Below are 20,022 nucleotides of genomic sequence, written 5' to 3'. Positions count from 1 at the left end.
TTTTCAGCCTCTCTGTGTGGTTGACATTTTTATAGTAAAATGCTGGGGGGAATACTGTGCAGGGTCCTGATTACATGGCTGAGCTATAAGCTTGATATTTTGCCTTTAGAAGTAATCTTTTTTCCCCTAAGTAAATAATGAAGAAATGCAGCGATTTAAAAAGGAAAACGTCATCTAATGCCTGCCTCTCCGATGATAACTCTTTAAGAAACTCTAAAAGCAGACATGGTGGTGTGCCTGTGTTCCTAGCTACTCTGGAGGCTGAGGCAGGAGGATCATTTGAGCCCGAGAGTTCAAGGCTGCAGTGAGCTGTGATTGTGCCACCGCACTCAGCCTGGCCAAAGAGCAGGACTTCATCTCTAAATATGAATGAACGAATCAAATAAGCTCTATAGAAGTTTAGCGTTCCTTGGATCAGAGTTTGAGGAGCCCAGGTTGACAACACTAATAAGAGTAGTACAAATGAGTGTTCGGTGTGTGCCAGGCACCATTCTAGATACCACACGTGTATTAGCTCATTGAATCCTCACAAAACCCATTTTAGGATGGGTGTGGTGGCTCACGTCTGTAATCCCAGCACTTTGGGAGGCCAAGGTGGGAGGATTGCTTGAGCTCAAGAGTTTGAGACTAGCCTGGGCAACCTGGCAATACGCCGTCTCTACAAAAAATTAGCCAGGTGTGGTGGTGCACACCTGTCATCCCAGCTACTTGAGAGGCTGAGGCAGGAGGATTGCTTGAGGCCAGGAGATCGAGACTTTGATGAGCCAAGATTGCTCACTGCCCTGCAGCCAGGATGACAAAGTGAGCCCCTGTCTCAGAAAAACAAACAAACAAACAAACAAACAAAAAACCCACCCATTTTATAGATGAGGAAACTGAGTCACAGAGAATAAGTAACTCACCCAAGGTCACAGAGCTAGTAAGGGTTGGATTAGGAACACAGAACCTGAATACTTGGTATGTCAGATCACTAAGCTCATACTAAGCTTGATGGGAGGTAGAGAGCAATCATCAGTGGAACTCAGATTTGTTGTCAGGTTGTTTTAGCTTTTGTTTGCTTGTGTCCTGAGTTACTTAAGAAATGCCCTCTGTTTGATTATTAGAACCAGGCTTTTCTTTTTTTTTTTTTTTGAGACGGAGTCTCGCTGTGTCGCCCAGGCTGGAGTACAGTGGCCGGATCTCAGCTCACTGCAAGCTCCGCCTCCCGGGTTTACGCCATTCTCCTGCCTCAGCCTCCCGAGTAGCTGGGACTACAGGCGCCTGCCACCTCGCCCAGCTAGTTTTTTGTACTTTTTAGTAGAGACAGGGTTTCACCGTGTTAGCCAGGATGGTCTCGATCTCCTGACCTCGTGATCCGCCCATCTCGGCCTCCCAAAGTGCTGGGATTACAGGCTTGAGCCACCGCGCCCGGCCTCATTCTAAGTATGATGTTGAATAATTAGAGGACTGCATTTTCTAACAAAATTCTTTCTGAAAACCTTATGTAGGGAAAACAGAGAGGATGAAAGCCTATCTAAAGAGCGCAGAAGGCTTTTTTGTCCTAAATAAAAGTACCACAATTGGAAGGCATGAAGATTCAGACCTTGTTTTACAGGTAAGAAGTCTTCCCACCTGTTCCTGTCCCCTCCCTGACCCCTTCCTTCCCCCTTCAACAGTCCTTAGTGTTATGTGGCCTCCAGTCTCTTGTACACCACAACCTTGGGCAAGCAGCCATACCTTTCCTTGCTGTGCTACCAATAGCCAGTTGCCACAGGTATCCCATTTCGCTGGCATAAGGAGTGAAGCTGAGTGCTGTGCAGAGCGGGATGTGCCCCATCCTTTGCTGAGCACATCTGTCGCTGTCCCGCCCGATGCAGAGCAGATGAGCCCAAAGTAGGGCTTATCCCGAGAGGAATCTTGGCTTTGTGCAGGAAAGAATTCAAGGGCAAGCCAGGAGTAGAAGGAAACAGACTTATGGAAGCAGCAGTGTTACAGCTGTGTGGCTGCTCCTACAGAGCCGGGCTGCCCTGTGGACAGAGAGCAGCAGCTCAGGGCAGTTTTGCAGTCATATTTATACTCACTTTTAACTGCATGCAGATTAAGGGCCGGTTTATGCAGGGAAGGGATAATAACTTTGGGATCATTGGATGCCATGGAAAGGGGAGATAACTCTTGGGTGTTGCCATGGCAACAGTACATTGACATGGCACTTTGGTGGGCAGGTCCGACTGAAAGTTGCTTTCACCTTGGCCCTGTTGTAGCTAGTCCTCAATCTGGTCCAGTGTCTGAGCCCCACCTCTGGAGTCCAGTGCCACCTCCTACCTCACACCTGTGGTCATGTCCCCAGCGGCCTGAGGTGTGTTTCAGAAGGTGCTTTGGCCTTTGCCTGCTCTGGGCTAGGCCTCTCTCCCTTTCAAGACCCCGTGTGGGACTGCTGTGGGCCTCTCAGAGGCCAGGAAGGCCATGGAGCTCCAAGCCCCAGGCTTAGCCTGGGCATTCTTTCATTTCATTCTCTGAATTAGCTGTGGTTTGGTCCAAAGCCTCAGCTAACTGCAACCAAGGAAGTTGAAAGAAGGAGAATAATAATAAAAACAGTGGCTTTGAGCCTGTTTAAATATGGAAGGGGGTTAAAATATTGAAGTGGAAAGAGAAATGCCGTGGAATCTCTTTGTAACTGTGAAAAGCAGATGTCTTTCAGACCTCACTATTTTTTAACCCTTCATTTTGAAATTAGAGATTCACAAGAAGTTCCAAAAATAGTAGGTAGAGATCACACCTACCTTTCACCCAGTTTCCTCCAATGGCTACATACTATGTGTGACTATAACAATATCAAAACCAGGAAATTGACGTAAATGCTCTGTGTGTGTGTGTGTGTATGTGTGTGTATGTGTGTCGGAGAGAGAGAGAGAGAAGGACAATGTGTGTAGTTTTGTATCATTTTATAGATCACATGTGTATTAATAGATTTGTGTATAGCAATCAAAAAATTGTCTTACCTCTTTTGCTTCCTTTTCCTTTCCATATAAATTTTAGAATAAGTCTGTATCTATGAAATGTCCTGCTGAGATTTTGATAGAAATTGTGTTTAAATCTATACATCGATGTGGAAAGAATTTATATATTTACTATGTGGTTTTTCAATCCATGAACATGGTATGTTTCTGCATTGATTTAGGTCTTCTTTGATTTCTTTCATGAATACTTTGTAGCTTTCAGCATACAAATCCTGTACATGTTTTGCTGGATTTATACTTAAGTACTTAATTTCTCCTTTTTTGTTTGTGATGGTAAATGGTATTATACTTTAAATTTCAGTGGCCACCTATTCATTGCCAGTGTATAGAAACATAATTGATTTTTGTATGCTTATATGGTATCTTGCAACCTTAACTGAACTTTCTGGAAGTTTTTTTTTTTTGGTTTTTTTTTTGTTTTTGGAGACGGAGTCTCGCTCTGCCGCCCAGGCTGGAGTGCAGTAGCCGGATCTCAGCTCACTGCAAGCTCCGCCTCCCGGGTTTATGCCATTCTCCTGCCTCAGCCTCCCCAGTAGCTGGGACTACAGGCGCCCGCCACCTCGCCCGGCTAGTTTTTTGTATTTTTTAGTAGAGACGGGGTTTCACCACGTTAGCCAGGATGGTCTCGATCTCCCGACCTCGTGATCCGCCCGTCTCGGCCTCCCAAAGTGCTGGGATTACAGGCTTGAGCCACTGCGCCCGGCCTCTGAAAGTTTTTTGTTGCCTGCTTAGGATGTTACCATGTCATCTGCAAATTAAAACAGTTTTATTTTTACCTTTTTGATCTGTACACTTTTAATTTTATTTTCTTGAGATATTGCATTGGCTGAGACTTCCAGTACTCTGTTGCATAAGAGTGGTGAGAGCAGTATAAATCTTTATATTTGCCTTGTTCCTGATTTTAAGGGAAAAGCATTCAGTCTTTCATCATTAAATATTATATTAGCTGTAGGGTTTTTTTTTTTAATAGGTGTTCTTTATCAAAGGGAGAACATTCCCCCTGCATTTCTAGTTTTCTAAGAGTTATAAACACAATCGATTTTAAAATAACTCAACATACCTTCCCTTGAGATTCTCATCTGTGACATGGTCTCTCTACAAGGACACAGAAAACTGTTCAGTGTACAAAGTGGAAAAATCAAATAAAAAGAATTGTAGTTTCTTCTGTATCGTAACAAGGGATAAATTTAAGGTAGTTTTACTTTCTGGGTGGCCAAGGAAGAGACAGTGATCCCTGTTTTGAACTGGACTATGATATTAGAAAACTGTAGTAATTTTTAAAAGCACAGGCTTTGGAGGTAGACCTGGATTTGAATCTCTTAGACCGTTTTCTGGCTGTGTGACTTCAAGCAAACTACTTAATCATGCTGAGCTCATTTTCTCCATCTATAAACCACTTATTTCACAGGGCTGTAGGGATTAAATGAGAAAATGCATATAAAGTACCTGGCATATGGTACAAAGTAGATGACACCACAATCATTATTATGGTCGTGTAAAGTGGAGACAGAGAATTTTTGTTCACGGGGTTAAGGCGGGTTATCCACTGATACTAACAAGCTATTTGGAAATGGGAACTGATGAGGACAATTATTATATATATAGACACAAATTGAGTAGCATTGATTGTATAAAAATAATTGACTGCTTACTGCTCCTTGGCCTTAGTTTAAAAAGTAAGTCACCACTGTCAGCAACAGTTCCATTGATTTATGAAGGAATCAGTTGCATTTCCAGAAGCATGAGCTTGCACTGACTCCCGAGAGAACAGATGATACATGAGTTGCCAAATGCTTTGTGAATAGACTTTTAATGGGCTTTTATATCTTCTCTTAGACAAATCCTCTTCCAAAAGCTTAAATCGATTTGGGAGAGGAGATTTGCTTTAAGAAGGGATGTGGGGGACACAGGTCTGTTTTGAAGAACTGAAACCTACAGGTGTGTCCATATTTTTCAGAAAATATTTTATAAGACAAGGTGAAAATTGCCCCTCTTCTGCCTTCACTGGGCCTTTCTGATTAACCCAAGAATCATGCTTGATCAGCTATAAGCCACCCTGAGTAATAATTCAACAGTCAATTTATCATTTGTCTTATTTGTGCTGTTAGAAGTCATTCCACTAACTAAAGTTCAGGAATCCTAAAAAAAAAAAAAAATCAGCTGTGAAATTACCCAGCATTTACACCTAACAAAGAGAGAAGATCGTTTTATTTACTTGGATAAATCCTAAAGAATAGGGAGCTATGCTTCTAAAGATTTATTAATGTATTCATTTGCAAAGCTGACTTTTTTTTTGCTTATTGATATCATAATCTGACATTGTTCACATATTCTGATAACGGAAGGTAATTATGTACCTATTGTTTTTTTAAAAATTTGGGAGAAAGCAAACTGTAAAGAAGAAAATAAAAATCACTTGTAATCATATGACTCAGGGACAGTCAACATTGATATTTGTAGAGTTTTGCCCTCCAGACTTTTTTTTCTGTATCATGAAAGGAGTTTGGTTTCCTAATGGCTATAGGAAGCCTGTTTTAGCCAGCCTGGTTTTTGCCGTTCTCATCACTCATTCATTCCACAGACTTTGCCTGGAGCCCCAGCACAGAGGTAAGCCTGGGGATACTCACATGGTCCTGCAATCAGGAAGCTGCTAGGAGAGACACACAGGTCAGAGGATCTGCAGAGCCTGGATGGTTTCAAGCTTATGTCAGGGCTCTAAAGGAAAGGAATATGGAGCATGAGAAGGCCTTAACTAGACAAAGGGAGAGGGAACAGTGTGTGCAAAGGCCCTGGGGTGGGAGAGCATATGGCGAGCCTGATGAACTGAAAGAAAACCAGTATGTGGAGGTCAGAGTGGGAAGGGGGAGAGCTAAAGGCAGGCAGGACTCCTTCCTGCCACCGTAAGAATGTTGGTCTTTATCTGAAAAACAATGGGAAGATGCCACTGACGAATTTTCAGCAAGTGGAAGACCTGCCTATTGAAATGGGCTCCCTGGCTGCCTTGTGCAGAAATCAGGAGCTCCTTTCAGAATCTACCCCCACCCCTGCCTGCATTGGACAGTTATGGAGTACCTCGGCCACCAGCCTTGCTCATTTCAGAGCCAAACCTTCTGGTTATAATCTGTATAATTTGATGTGGTTTTTGAACTGAATGTTTATAGTTGGATGTGGCTGTTACTTGAACACTGATAAGAAAGGGACTTAATTCTTCCAGAATGCAGCAATGTCACAAGCCAATGGTTGCTGGGTTTTTCATGTGCATGAGTGTGATTGTTAAACATGAATCCCAAGGCTTTCTGACGCAGTGGGGTTAGGCGAGGTTGGGAATCTGTCCATTTCTCTGCTCTGCAGGTTCTGGTGAGGGTCCCCACGGAGATGCTTCCAGGACCGAACCTTGAGAGCCCTGCCTTAATGCTGCCCTCCCTCTCACTGCTCCATCTCCAGGGACTCCAGCTTCTCCTCTTCTGATGCCAGGGGAGCTCCTGTTCACTCTTTGTGTGTGTGTGTGTGTGTGTGTGTGTGTGTGTGTGTGTGTGTGTGTGTACTATTTCAATATACTTTGTTTTGAGGAAAAGAGAAGCAAAGGTTAAAGAATGGAAAGCTGGCTAGGCACGGTGGCTCAGGCCTATAATTCCAGCACTTCGGGAGGCTGAGGCGGGCAGATCACTTGAGGTCAGGAGTTCGAGACCAGCCTGGCCATCATGGTGAAACCCCACCTCTACTAAAAATACAAAAATTAGCCGTGTGTGGTGGTACACGCCTATAATCCCAGCTACTTGGGAGGCTGAGGCAGGAGAATTGCTTGAACCTGGGAGATTGCAGTGAGCTGAGATTGTGCCACTGCACTCCAGCCTGGGCGACAGAGTGAGACTGTGTCTCAAAAAAAAAGAAGAAGAGTGGAGAGCTGATCTTCTCCTTAGGACCTCGCCCTGCCCTGCCCTGCACCGAGGAGGTTTCAGGATTCCCTTTACAATTGACTTGCAGGGCAGCCCGAGTCAATGCAGTGCTGTGGCTAGGAGGATGAAGATCATGGAGAAAAGCAAAGGACAGAAACTGCAGGGGGATGCAGGTGAAATGCTCATGCCTGCTCCTCTGCGTTTGTGGATAGCATCTTGCTAATTGACTCCTTTCTCTCTAGGGGAAATGTTCTCTATGGCACGTCAGCCCCTTCTCATATGGGATCAGAGGGTCGGGGCACAGGAGTGATCTAACAAACGCAACAGAACCATCCAACCCAACGAGTCGGATCCCTTTGCACCTGCCATTTCTGGGCTGCCTGTAAGAACTATAAGAGCCTGCCTCAAAGTCTTTTTTATTATTATTAAACAATGCTGCACTGAATACCTTTTACCCATCATTTCACGGACACGCGAGCCCATGTGCCATGTCAAAGGGCATGTATGGCTGTAGCTCTGATGGCATCGCCACACTGCCCTCCAGTGAAGGCTCACAGGGTCAGTTCCCCAGCAGCAGTGGGGGCACCCCCTCCTCTCCCCAGTGGAGCATGTGACCTACCTGACAAATTTCTGCTTATCTAAGAGGCGAAACATGGTATCCGTGGCATTTTAATTCACATTTCCCATGTGAATTAAAAGGTGACAGGTGGACATGGACCTGGATAAAGATGCTCCCCCCTCCCCAGTCCTGTGATGAAATCCACCAAAAGAAGCAGGCCCGGGGGATGTCCAGCTGCCCGCCGTCTCATCAGGATGCGCCCATTCACCGTCCCGCCTCAGCTGTGCTCACACACTCAGCCCTGGCTCCCCACCAGGCGTTCTGTGCTCTGTGATGTGCCTCGTCTGATCTCGCCAGTCCTCAGGGAACTTTTCTCTCCCCTGACATCACTGGTCAGTTCCCAACACAGCAATGCATGGGCCTGCTTTCCCTTCAGCACATGGAGGCCTTGCGAGAGGAAGAAGTTCCAAGAAAAGGACTAGATCATCATCTCTCTTTTTATTAAATACACATAACGTAAAATGTACATCTTCGCCATTTTAAGTGTACAGTTCAGTGGCATTAATTGCATTCACATTTTTTTTTGGTGGGGGGGTGGGTGGGACAGAGTGGGACAGAGTCTCACTCGCTCCGTCACCCGGGCTGGAGTGCTGTGGCACAATCTTGGCTCACTGTGGCCTCTGCCTCCCAGATTTAAGTGATTCTCGTGCCTCAGCCTCCTGAGTAGCTGGGATTACAGGCATGCACCACCACGCCTGGCTAATTTGTGTATTTCTAGTACAGACGGGGTTTTGCCACGTTGGCCAGGCTGGTCTCGAACTCCCTACCACAGGTGATCCACCTACCTCAGTCTCCCAAAGTGCTGGGATTACAGGTGCAGGCCACCGCACCCGGCCTCACATTGTTGCTCTGCCACCAGCATCCATCCGCAGGAGCTCTCTTCATCTTGCAAAACTGAAACTCTGTTCCTACTGAGGAAGCATTCTCCTTCCCTCCCAGCCCCCCAGGCCCTGGCAGCCACCATCTTTCTGACAGAAAGTACTGTCTGTCTCTGAATTTGCCTGTTGCAGGTTACTCGTAGACGTTGAATCATATGGTACGTGTCTTTTGCGACTGGCTTATTTCACTTGGCATAATGTTCTTAAGGTTCCTCTGTCGCAGCATGTGTCAGAGTTCCTTTTTAAGGCTGAATAGTGGCTGTTGCATATCTGTACTGTATTTTGTTGATCCATTCATCTGTCAATGGACCCTTGGGTTGCCTCCAGCTTTTGGCTGATGTGAATAATGCTGCTATAAACATGACTGTAAAGATCTCTCTCTCTCTCTCTCTCTCTCTCTCTCTCTCTCTCTCTCTCTCTCATTTTAATGGAGTCTCGCTCTGTTGCCCAGGATGGAGTGCAGTGGCACAATCTCAGCTCACTGCCAATCTCTGCCACCCGGGTTCAAGTGATTCTCCTACCTCAGCCTCCTGAGCAGCTGGGACTACAGGCATGCACCACCATGCCCAGTTAATTTTTGTATTTTTAGTAGAGACAGGGTTTCACCATGCTGGCCAGGCTATTCTCGAACTCCTGACCTCAGGTGATCCACCCTCCTCGGCCTCCCAAAGTGCTAGGATTATAGGTGTGAGCCACCACCAGATATCTCTTCAAGCCCCTGGTTTCACTTCTTTCAGGTCCATACCCAGAAGAGAAGCAGAACCACCGGATCAGATGACAGTTCTATTTTTAATGTTTTGAGGAACTGCCATACCGCTTTCCACAGTGGCTGCGCAATTTTGCTTTCCCAGCAACACTGCATAAGGGCTCCAGTCTCTCCACATCCTCGCCAGCACTTGGTATTTTCTGGGGTTTGTTGTTTTTACGGTAGCCATCCTAATGAGTGTGAGGTAGAAGATCATAATCTTTTGAGACACATTACTGTCTCAGCTCAAGGTTCTTTTGACTAGCACAGATAATACAAACAGCCACACCCCCATGTATAGGCTACTTATGAGGCATCTCGTGTGGTTTTATATGTGTTCTATGTGTATGCTGTGTATGTGTTACAGAGCTGCATCCTCAAACAGCCCTGTCAGGCAAGAACTACTGCTATCATTATTGTCCTCATGTAAAGATGTGGAAATGGGGCTCCGAAAGGTTAAATAACTTGCCCCAAATCACACATCTAGTCGGGGATGGTGAGGCTGAGTTTCAGACTTGGGCTGTCTGATGCAATGCTTCTAGACAAAGATGCTTCATTGTTTGGTTGTAAATTTGGCTTTAGGGAACATCTAAAAATGTAAATATCTGAAATTCCTTGTGAGTCAATTAAGATAATCGGTAGTGGGAAATTCCACAGTTTGAACTGCTAGGTAAGGATTATAAGCGGAACAGTGAAAATCACTTTTCTTGTGATCCTCACTGATGCAACAAACTGAGGTGGCGCCCTCTAGTGTGGGATTGGGGTAAAGAGGAAAGGTCGACCCAGGCTGCAGGTGTTTTCCTGGGAAGATGTGCGCTGGGGCCTGCATAGAGGACCCTGTCTCGGTGTTGGGGACAGCTCCTCAGAGCCAACCAAGCGGGAACTGCCTCTTACAAGAGAAAGCCTGGTTTTACCAGGTATGGCAGGCGAGAAAGGGCCCCCCTCTGCCTGCCAGGTGTAAGAAACAGTGCACACAAAGATCTGGAGGTGTTGCGTGAAGCACTTGGCATGGCGTGATGAGGGCTGGATGGCCCTGCCACTCACGTGCAAAAAGGCCACCTAAGCTAGGCTAAGTGTTTCATGTTTAACTTGCTGCGAAAATGGAACCCCCTCCTCAAAAGGCTTTGAGCCGGAGAGAAATTAATTGTTCTTTTGAAGAGAACACTGACAAGCGTAGGGAGAATGGGTGGACAAAGAACAGCAGGGCGGCTCCAGAACAGGGTGGTCAAGAGCATGAACTCAGTGCTAGGCCTCCTGGCTCTGCCCTCTGAGTTGTAGGGTTCCAGGCAAGTCACCCAGCCATTCTCGGCTGCAACTTCTGTGTGTGTGTGGCGGGGAACTGCGTTACAAGACTGAATTACCATGAAGTGCTCAGGACAGTATCTGGCAGGTGGTCCATACTGCAGTACATTTTGGTTATTGTATTCATTTTTATGTTTATAACAGTGAATATTTATTATCTCACAGTTCCGGAGGTCAGAAGTCTGGGTGGACTCAGCTGGTTCCTCTGCCCCAGGTCACTCAAGGCCAAAATCAAAGTGTTGGCTGCCTGGGCTCTTGGTTGGAGGCTCCAGGGGATTGTCTGCTTCTAGCCCCACTCACTTTGTTGGAAGAATTTAGCTCGATGCTGCTATATAACCGAGGCCTCCGTGTCCTCACTGGCCGTCGGTTGGAGGCCAGCCTCAGCTTCAGAGGCCTCCCAATTCCACATGGCTCATAGCCTCTTTATCTTCAAAACCAGCAACAATGGGCCCAGTGTTTCTCATGCTTCAGATTTCTCTGACCTCCCCGTCTGACTCATCTCTCCAACTCCAGCCAGAGAAAGTTCTTTGTTTTTAAGGGCTCACGTGGTTGGATTAGCCCCCTCTGGATAATCCAGGTTAACCTCTCTGTTTCAAGATTAGTCATCGTTATCATATCTTCACCATCCCTCTGCCACGTAAGGTAGCAGCACACTCACGGGTTCCAGGGATCAGGACATGGACACCTTTGAGGGACCATTCTGCCAACCACAGTTATTACCATCTCTTGCCTGGACTCTGGCCATGGAGAGGGAAGCGATACTGTGGGATGTTGAGAGCTTCTCAGAGGAATCAGTAGGGTCACTGCCAGGGACAGTGGAGAAAGATGGTGGATGAGCTAAGAGGATGATGCTATCATTCGCATTTCTGTGGGTTTACTTTGTGCCAGGCACTGTTCTTTGCACTTTTGTGTGTATTAACTCGTTTAATCCTTTCAGCAACCCTGCAACGTAGGGTTATCCCTTCCCCCATTTTACAGATGAGGCAGTTGTGGCACAGACAGACTAAGGAGCCTGCCCAAGGTCACGTATGAAGGGCAGAGAGGGCTGGGATTCGTGGTCAGGCTGTCTGGGACTGTGCAGGGACAATGAGCTTCAGGAAAAGAGGACTTCCGGAACGGGGTTGTGAACCCGAGAATGACTAATCACTGCTCTGTTATGAGTGCCTCGCAAGTGGGCATGCACTGCTGTCTCAGCTCTAGGTTCTTTCGAGCCCTCGATGCGCTGGGGGAAATGTCACAGACTCCATTACTCAGGGCTCTCAGAACTCTCCCCTCCCTCTCTCAGGGTTGCACTGATTCTGAGGAGCTCTCAGAGATACCCCCTGAACCAGCATCTTCTCGGGGACTTGCCCATTCCTCAAGACTCCCAGAGAAGCTGGGCAAGGCTCCTACTGACAGGAGGGAAGCCGACAAACTTCCTCTTCCCCTCCGCTCCCAGACTCACTGTCTTACCAGAGCCCTGGCCGTTTCCTCACATCTTTCTTCCTTTGAAAACCCCAGCTTGTTCTGTTTCTGCATTACATCCCTTTCCTGAGACAGTGACAGGGGTCACAGTGGGGGCGCGGGATGGCCAAGGGCCAAAAGGTAGAAAGAAATAAGATTCGATACAAACATGTGCTTGTCCCAGACACTGGGGTGGCTGAGGCAGGAAGATCACTAGAGCCCGGGGGTTCAAGGCTGCATTATGCTTTGATGGTGCCTGGAAATAACTACTGCACTCCAGCCTGGGCAACATAGCAGGTCCCTGTGTTTTTAGCACACACGCACATACACCCCAGTTAATTTCAAAAATGTTATCCTACCACACTGAAAATTTTGCCAAATAGTATCTTTTGTCAGTCCTTTGAGGTAGAGCTTATCACACTCATTTTTGCAGCATAGGAAGCAGCCTCAGAGAGGCAAAGAAACTTGTCCCAGGTTGCACAGCAGAAACACAGCAGAGGTGGGACTTGAACTCAGGGCTTTCTAAGTGCAGAGCCCATCCTTCTATGCATAATAACAAGCATTTTAACACCTGCTACTGAGCTAAAATATTCTTCTAAGTGTTTTTTATATACACTGTTTCATTTAATCTTCACCATAAACCCATAAGGGCCATTCCGTTATTATCCCTGTTTACAGATGAGGAAACTGAGGTCCCAGGGGAATAGATCACTTGCTCAAGGTCACCCCACTAGGAAGTAGGAGAGCTGGAAACGAGGTCTCACTATGTTTCCAGACTGGCCTCTAACGCCTGGGCTCAAGTAATCCTCCTACCTCAGCCTCACAAAGTGCTGGGATTACAGGTGTAAGCCACCCTGCCCAGCCACGATATGTATTTTGTGATTGCTTTATTTCACTAGCATATGTTCTCATGGTTCATCCATGCTGTGGCATTTTCTTTTAAAAGCTAAATAACATCCATTGTTTGCATGGACCACATTTTGTTTATCCTTTTATCTGTCCTTGGACACCTGGGTTGCTTTCACCTTTTGGCTACTGTGAATAATGCTGCCAGGAACATGGCTGTACAAGGGTCTCTTTGAGACCCTACTTTCAGTTCTTTGGGACATATACCCGGAAGTGGCATTGCCAGATCATATGGTAATTCTATTATTACATTTTTGAGGAACCACAATATCGTTTCCACAGTGACTGCACTATTTTACATTCCCAGCCACAGTGCACGAGGGTTTAATATCTCCACATCCTCGCCAACATTTATTTTCTGTGTTTTTATAGTAGCCATCCTAATGGGTGCAAAGTGGTGTCTCCTTGTGGTTTTGGTTTGCATTTCTTAATGATTTGTGATCTTGAGCATTCTTTTTTCATATGCTTGTTGGCCATTTGTGTATCTTCTTTGGAGAAAGTCCATTTGCACATTTTTAATAGGGTTATTTTGGTTTTGTTACTGTTGAGTTGTGGGGTTCTTTATATATCATGGATATTAACCCCTTTTCAGAGATGTGATTTGTAAATATTTTCTTCCATTCTGTAGGTTGCCTTTTCACTGTGTTGAGTGTATCCTTTGATACACAGTTTTCATGTTAATGTCGTCCAGTTTATCTATGTTTACTTTTGTTGCCTGCGTTCTTGGTGTCATTGCCAAGAAATAATTGTCAAATCTATTGTCCTGAAGCTTTTCTTCTATGTTTTCTTTTAAGGGTTTTATAGTGTTAGCTCTTATGTTTAGATCATTGATCCATTTTGAACTAATTTTTGTTTATGATGTAAGTTAAGGATCCAGCTTTATTCTTTTTTTTTTTTTTTTCTAAGACAGAGTCTTGCTCTGTCGTCCAGGCTGGAGTGCAGTGGCGCTATCTCTGCTCACTGCAAGCTCCGCCTCCCGGGTTCATGCCATTCTCCTCCCTCAGCTCCCAAGTAGCTGGGACTACAGGCACTTGCCACCACGCCCGGCTAATTTTTTGTATTTTTAGTAGAGATGGGGTTTCACTGTGTTAGCCAGGATAGTCTCGATCTCCTGACCTTGTGATCTGCCCGCCTCGGCCTCCCAAAGTGCTGGGATTACAGGCGTGAGCCACTGTGCCCGGCCTAGTTTCATTCTTTTACTAATACACGTGGATATCCAATTTTCCCAGCATCATTTGTTCAAAAGACTGTCCTTTCCACCACTGAATGGTATTGACACCCTTGTCGAAAATCATTTGAACATATACGCAAAGGTTTATTTGGGGGCTTTCTAATCTGTTTCCCTGTGTGTGTGTCTGGCATAAATACTAGGCCCACACTGTTTTGATTACTCTCTCTTTTTAATAACTTTTGAAACCAGGAAGTATGACACTTCCAACTGTTGTTCTTTTTCAAGATTGTTTTGGCTCTGCAAGGTTCCTTCGAGAATCCATATAATTATAGTTTAGAATAAAATTCTCTATTTCTGGGAAAAAAAGAGCACCATTGGGATTTTGATAAAGATTGCATTCAATCTGTAGGTTACTTGGGTAGTATTGATGTTCTAAACAATATTAGGTCTTCCAATTCATGAACATGGGTTGTCTTTCCATTTATTTGTGTCTTCTTTAATTTCTTTCAGCAACATTGTGTAGTCGTCAATGAACAAGTCTGTTGCCTCCTTGGTTAAGTTTATTTCTAGTATTTTATTCTTTTTGATGCTTTTGTAAATGGAATTTTCTTATTTTACTTTTTGGCTTGTTCATTATTGAAGGGGTGGCCTGCCCCTCCACACCTGTGGGCATTTCTCGTTAGGGGGAACGAGAGACTTGAGAAAAGAAATGAGACACAGAGACAAAGTATAGAGAAAGAAAAAGTGGGCCCAGGGGACTGGTGCTCAGCATACAGAGGACCCGGGCCGGCACCGGTCTCTGAGTTCCCTCAGTATTTATTGATCATTATCTTTACCATCTCGGAAAAAGGGAAGTGGCAGGATAATAGGATCATAGTAGGGAGAAGGTCAGCAGTAAGACATACGAATAAAGATCTCTGTGACACGAATACGTTTAAGGAAAAGTGCTGTGCCTTGATATGCATATGCAAACATCTCCATAAACCTTTTTAGTGCATAAAGAGCAGCATTGCTAGCAAGTCCCACTTTCAGCCCAAAGGAGGTTTTCTCCCATCTCAATAAAGAGAACATACAATCGGGTTTTACACGGAGATGTTCCATTGCCCAGGGACAGGCAGGAGACAGATGCTTTTCTCTATCTCAACTGCCAAGAGGCCTTCTTTCCTTTTATACTAGTCCTTCTCAGCACAGACCCTTCACGGGTGTCAGGCTGGGGGACAATCAGGTCTTTCCCTTCCCACGAGGCCATATTTCAGACTATCTCATGAGGAGAAACCTTGGACAATACCTAGCTTTCCTAGGCAGAGGTCCCTGCGACCTTCGACCTTTGACAGTGTATGTGTCCCTGGGTACTTAAGATTAAGAGAATGGTGATGACTCTTCACAAGCATGCTGCCTTCAGGCACTTGTTTAACAAAGCACACCCTGCACAGCCCCAAATCCATTAAGCCTTGAGTCACCACAGCGCATGTCTCTTGCAAGGACAGGGTTGGGGGTAGGGTCACAGATTAACAGCATCTCAAATACAGAACAAAATGGAGTCTCTTATGTCTACTTCTTTCTATATAGACACAATAACAGTCTGATCTCTTTCTTTTCCCCACATATTATTAGTGTATAGAAATACCAGTGATTTTTGTGTGCTGATTTTGTATCCTGCAACTTCACTGAATTCATTTATGAATTATTTATTATGAAATATTCATAAATAAATTATTATGAATATTTATGAATTCAGTGTTGTATTTATATGTGTGTGTGTTTGTGTGTGTGTGTGTAATTTTAGGGCTTTCTACATATAAAAATCACGTTGTCCAACAATAGAGGTAATTTTACTTTTGGAATATATTGAATGCCTTTCACTTCTTTTTCTTTTCTAACTGCTCTGGCTAGGACTTCCAGTACTATTTCAAATAGAAGTGGTGAGGGTGGGCATCTTTATCTTGTTCCTGGTCTTAAGAGGAAAAGTCTTAGTCTTTCACCATGGAGAATTATGTTAGCTGTGGGCTTTTCATATATGGCCTTTATTATGTTGATGTAGTTTTCTTCTATTCCTAGTTTTTTGTTTTTTTTTTTTTTAGTTTTTCTGTCATGGAAAGAGTGTTAAATTTTGCCAAGTGCTTTTTCTCCATCAGTCAAGATAGTCATCTGGTTTTTCCTTTTCATTCTGTTAATGTGTTCTATTACACAGATTGATTTTCATGTTGAACCATCCCTGCATTCCAGGAATAAATCCCACTTGGTCATGGTGTATAATCCTTTTTAGGCTGTTGAATTCTGTTTGCTAATAGTTTGTTGAAGATTTTTGCATCAGTATTCATTAGGGATATTGGTCTATAGTTTTCTTCTAATGTCTTTGGTTTTAGTGACAGGGTAATGCTGGTCTCTCACTTCACCTTTTGAGTCTCAGCTTCTTCAGCTGTAATATGGAGATGATAGAACTCCCTGTAAAGGGCTGTTTTGCAGATTAAATGAGGGAATGAATACAAAGTGCTTTGGTAAGGCCCAGTTCACAGGAAGTTCTCAAAATATGTTAGCTGCTAATAATAATAAAAACAGAACAGCAGTTAATCTCATAATGAGACAGCTCAGCAGCGTGGAGCTTATACATTCAACCTATGTTAGCAGCAGAGCTTTCTACCAACATCAGTTTTTTTGTAGTTATCTAAATACAGGAGGGAGTGATATTATCAGGCAGTCCTCAGAAACTCTCCCTTGACCTAACCTGAGGCAGAGGCTTGTCCCATTTTGTGGTATCATCCAAAACTTCCTGCTGGCTTTGATTTCTTAATCACAGCTTGACAGCTTTTGAGGAGCTGAAAGTAATGGGATTTGGGAAGAGAAGAACAAAATGCAACACATATAATTTATCTCTTTGATGAGTTATTGAGAGTTCATAGGCTGGGTGCAGTGGCTCACACCTGTAATCCCAGCACTTTTGGAGGCTGAGGTGGGCGGATCACCTGAGGTCCGGAGTTTGAGACCAGCCTGGCTAACATAGTGAAACCCTGTCTCTACTAAAAATACAAAATTAGCTGGGTGTGGTGGCACGCCCCTGTAATCCCAGCTACTCAGGAGGCTGAGGCAGGAGAATCGCTTGAACCTGGGAGGCAGAGGTTGCAGTGAGGCAGGATCGTGCCCCTGCACTCTAGCCTGGGTGACAGAGCAAGACTCCATCTCCAAAAAAAGAAAAAGAGAGAGAGAGAGAGAGTTCTTAGAACACAAAGAAATGTGGTCAATAGGAATGGAGATGAAGATGATGTGGGTAGTATTTCCCAAAGAGCTAATATGTTTTCACATTTATTTAATAAACTTTATTTTTTTGTTTGTTTGTTTTGAGACCGGGTCTCACTCTGTTGCCCAGGCTGGAGTGTAGTGCTGCCATCATGACTCACTGCAGCCTCAACTTCCTGTGCCAAAGCAATCTTCCCACCTCAGCCTCCCAAGTAGTTAAGACCACAGGTGTTGACCGGGCGCGGTGGCTCAAGCCTGTAATCCCAGCACTTTGGGAGGCCGAGGCGGGTGGATCATGAGGTCAGGAGATCGAGACTATCCTGGCTAACATGGTGAAACCCCGTCTCTACTAAAAATACAAAAAACTAGCTGGGTGGGGTGGCGGGCGCCTATAGTTCCAGCTACTTGGGAGGCTGAGGCGGGAGAATGGCGTGAACCCGGGAGGCGGAGATTGCAGTGAGCCGAGATCACGCCACTGCACTCCAGCCTGGGAGACACAGCGAGACTCCGTCTCAAAAAAAAAAAAAAAAAAAAAGACCACAGGTGTGCACCACCACAGCTGGCTAATTTTTTTTTTATTTTTGTAGAGATAGAGTCTCCCTATGTTGCCCAGGCTGATCTTGAACTCCTGGGTTCAAGCCTCCTGTCTCGGCCCCGCAAAGTGCTGGCATTTCAGGCATGAGCCAACATGCCTGGCCTAGACTTTTTCTTTTTTTTTTTTTTTTTTAGCAGTTACAGGTTCATAGAAAGATGAGCAGATAGTACAGATAGTTCCCATACATAACAACCCCTCCCCCACCACACTCACACATACACACATGGTTTCCCCTATTATTAACATCTTCCTTACCATGATACATTTGTTGCAATTGATGAATCAATATTCATATGTTATTAACTCAAGCCCAGAGTTTACATTAGGATTCATTCTTCACATTATAACGTTCTATGGGTTTTGACATAGGCATAATGTCAGGTATTCACCAATACAGAATCATACAGAATAGTTGCACTGCCCTCAAGTTCCCCTGTGCCCTACCTGCTTAACACAGCCCCCCACCTTCCCGTGAACCCTGGCGACCACAAATCTTTCTATAGTTGTATCTCTTTAAAAGTTTCATGTAGTTGAAATCATATAATATGTAGCCCTTTTAGATTAGCTTTGTTCACTAAGCAATATGCATTTAAAGTTCCTCTGTATCTTTTTGTGGCTTGAGAGCTCATTTCTTTTTATCATTGACGAATGTTTCATTGTATGTATGTACCAGTTTGTTTATCCATTTACCTTCTGAAGAACATTTTGGTTGCTTCCAGTTTTTGGCAATTGTGAATAAAGATGCTATAAACATGTATCCAAAATAAATGAGTCTTAAAACCCAACACTAAGAAAACAGCTCAAATTAAAGATGGACAAAAGATCTGAACAGATACTTTGCCAAAGAAGATATACAGATGGCAAATAAGCATATGAAAAGATTTTAAACATCATATTTCACTTGGTAATTACAAATAAAAGAAGATAGCTCCCCGTTTATTTTTTTCTTTAGCGTCTTGATGCAATGGATTGCATTAATTGATTTTCAAACGCCAAATCAGTTCTCAGATACCTGGAATAAATCCCACTTGGTTGTGGTGTATAATTATTTTTATACAGTATTGGATTATATTCGCTAATATTTTGTTGAACACTTTGCGTCTATGTATATGAGAGATACTGGCTTGTAGTTTTTCTTCCTTGTAATGTCTATATCTCGATTGGGTATTCGAGTGATATTGACCTCCCGGAATAAGTTAGGAAGTATTCCCCCTGCTTCTATTTTCTAGAAGAGATTGTAGGGAGCTGGTATCATTTCTTCCTAAATGTTTGATAGAATTCACCAGGGAACCCATCTGGGCCTCGTGCTTTCTGTTTTAGAAGGTTATTAACTATTGATTCAAATTCTTTAATAGATAAGGGCCCAGACCATCTATTCCTCTTTGTATAAGTTTGGGTAGGTTGTGTCTTTCAAGAAATTGGTTCATTTCATCTAAGTTATCAAATTTGTGGGCAGAGAGCTATTTATAATATTCCTTTATATATCATTATAAATATATAAAACAATAATATAATTAATATATAAATTATAAATATAAATTTTATATAATATATATTTGTAAAATAAATATTTTATATTTTAATAATATTTTATATTATAATAATATTTTATATAGTATAAATATATAAATATATATAAACTATGTATGTAGGTGTGATTAGTTTTGTTTTTTAAAAAATTAAAAGAACGTAAGTATAGAAAAAAACGTGGAAGGATGTGAACCTCAATGTTAACCATGACTGCTGCTGGTTGGGGTGGGAGTATAAGTAACGGTAATGACTTCTTTAGTGCTTTTCTCTGTTTCTTGTTTGGGCCATTTCTGCCTCCTGTCCTGGTACTGAGTGCCACCATAAGTACCCAAGTGGAGTTAGGGAAATAAAAAATGGCCAATTCCTTGACCATTTCACTTTTAGTAAAATTTAAAAAATAATAATAAAAACAAAAAGAAAAGAAAATGGTCAATTCCCTGGTCCCATATTTGCCCAATAAGACTCTCCCAAGATCCCTTTGCCTTTGTGTTGCCTGATTTCCCCACCCAACAACTTAGGTACCTGTCCCCAGGTCTGGTGTCAGACAGAGCACATATCCCAGCTCCTTCATGCACTAGCTGTGTGGCCTTGCGCGTCGCTTAACCTCTCTGATCCTCAGCATCCTCCTTTTAAAATGAGGATTGTCATGATGATCTGGCGGCAGCAACACAGGTAAAGCACTCAGCTCGAAACATTAGGGGCCGTGT

At 43.9% G+C, this 20,022-nt stretch overlaps 1 protein-coding gene across 21 annotated transcripts in view; it reads left to right on the top strand.

Annotated features, from left to right (window-relative positions):
• Window positions 1–20,022, top strand: part of LOC105473211 (forkhead associated phosphopeptide binding domain 1) — a 156,228-nt gene that overhangs the window by 3,359 nt on the left and 132,847 nt on the right. For all 21 annotated transcript variants that reach the window (XR_011625958.1, XR_011625957.1, XR_011625948.1 and 18 more), the window contains one exon: window positions 1,488–1,594. Coding sequence is in view for 10 of the 21 variants with exons in the window: in XM_071100339.1 (XP_070956440.1) it covers window positions 1,502–1,594 (93 nt within the window). In the remaining 11 variants the exon portion in view is untranslated. The remainder of the gene's footprint in view (window positions 1–1,487; window positions 1,595–20,022) is intronic.

The sequence above is a fragment of the Macaca nemestrina genome, chromosome 1, assembly GCF_043159975.1.
Source record: "Macaca nemestrina isolate mMacNem1 chromosome 1, mMacNem.hap1, whole genome shotgun sequence".
Lineage (NCBI taxonomy): Eukaryota > Metazoa > Chordata > Mammalia > Primates > Cercopithecidae > Macaca > Macaca nemestrina.
Note: the sequence above shows the minus strand (reverse complement) of the source record. Positions and strands in the feature narration are given on the sequence as shown.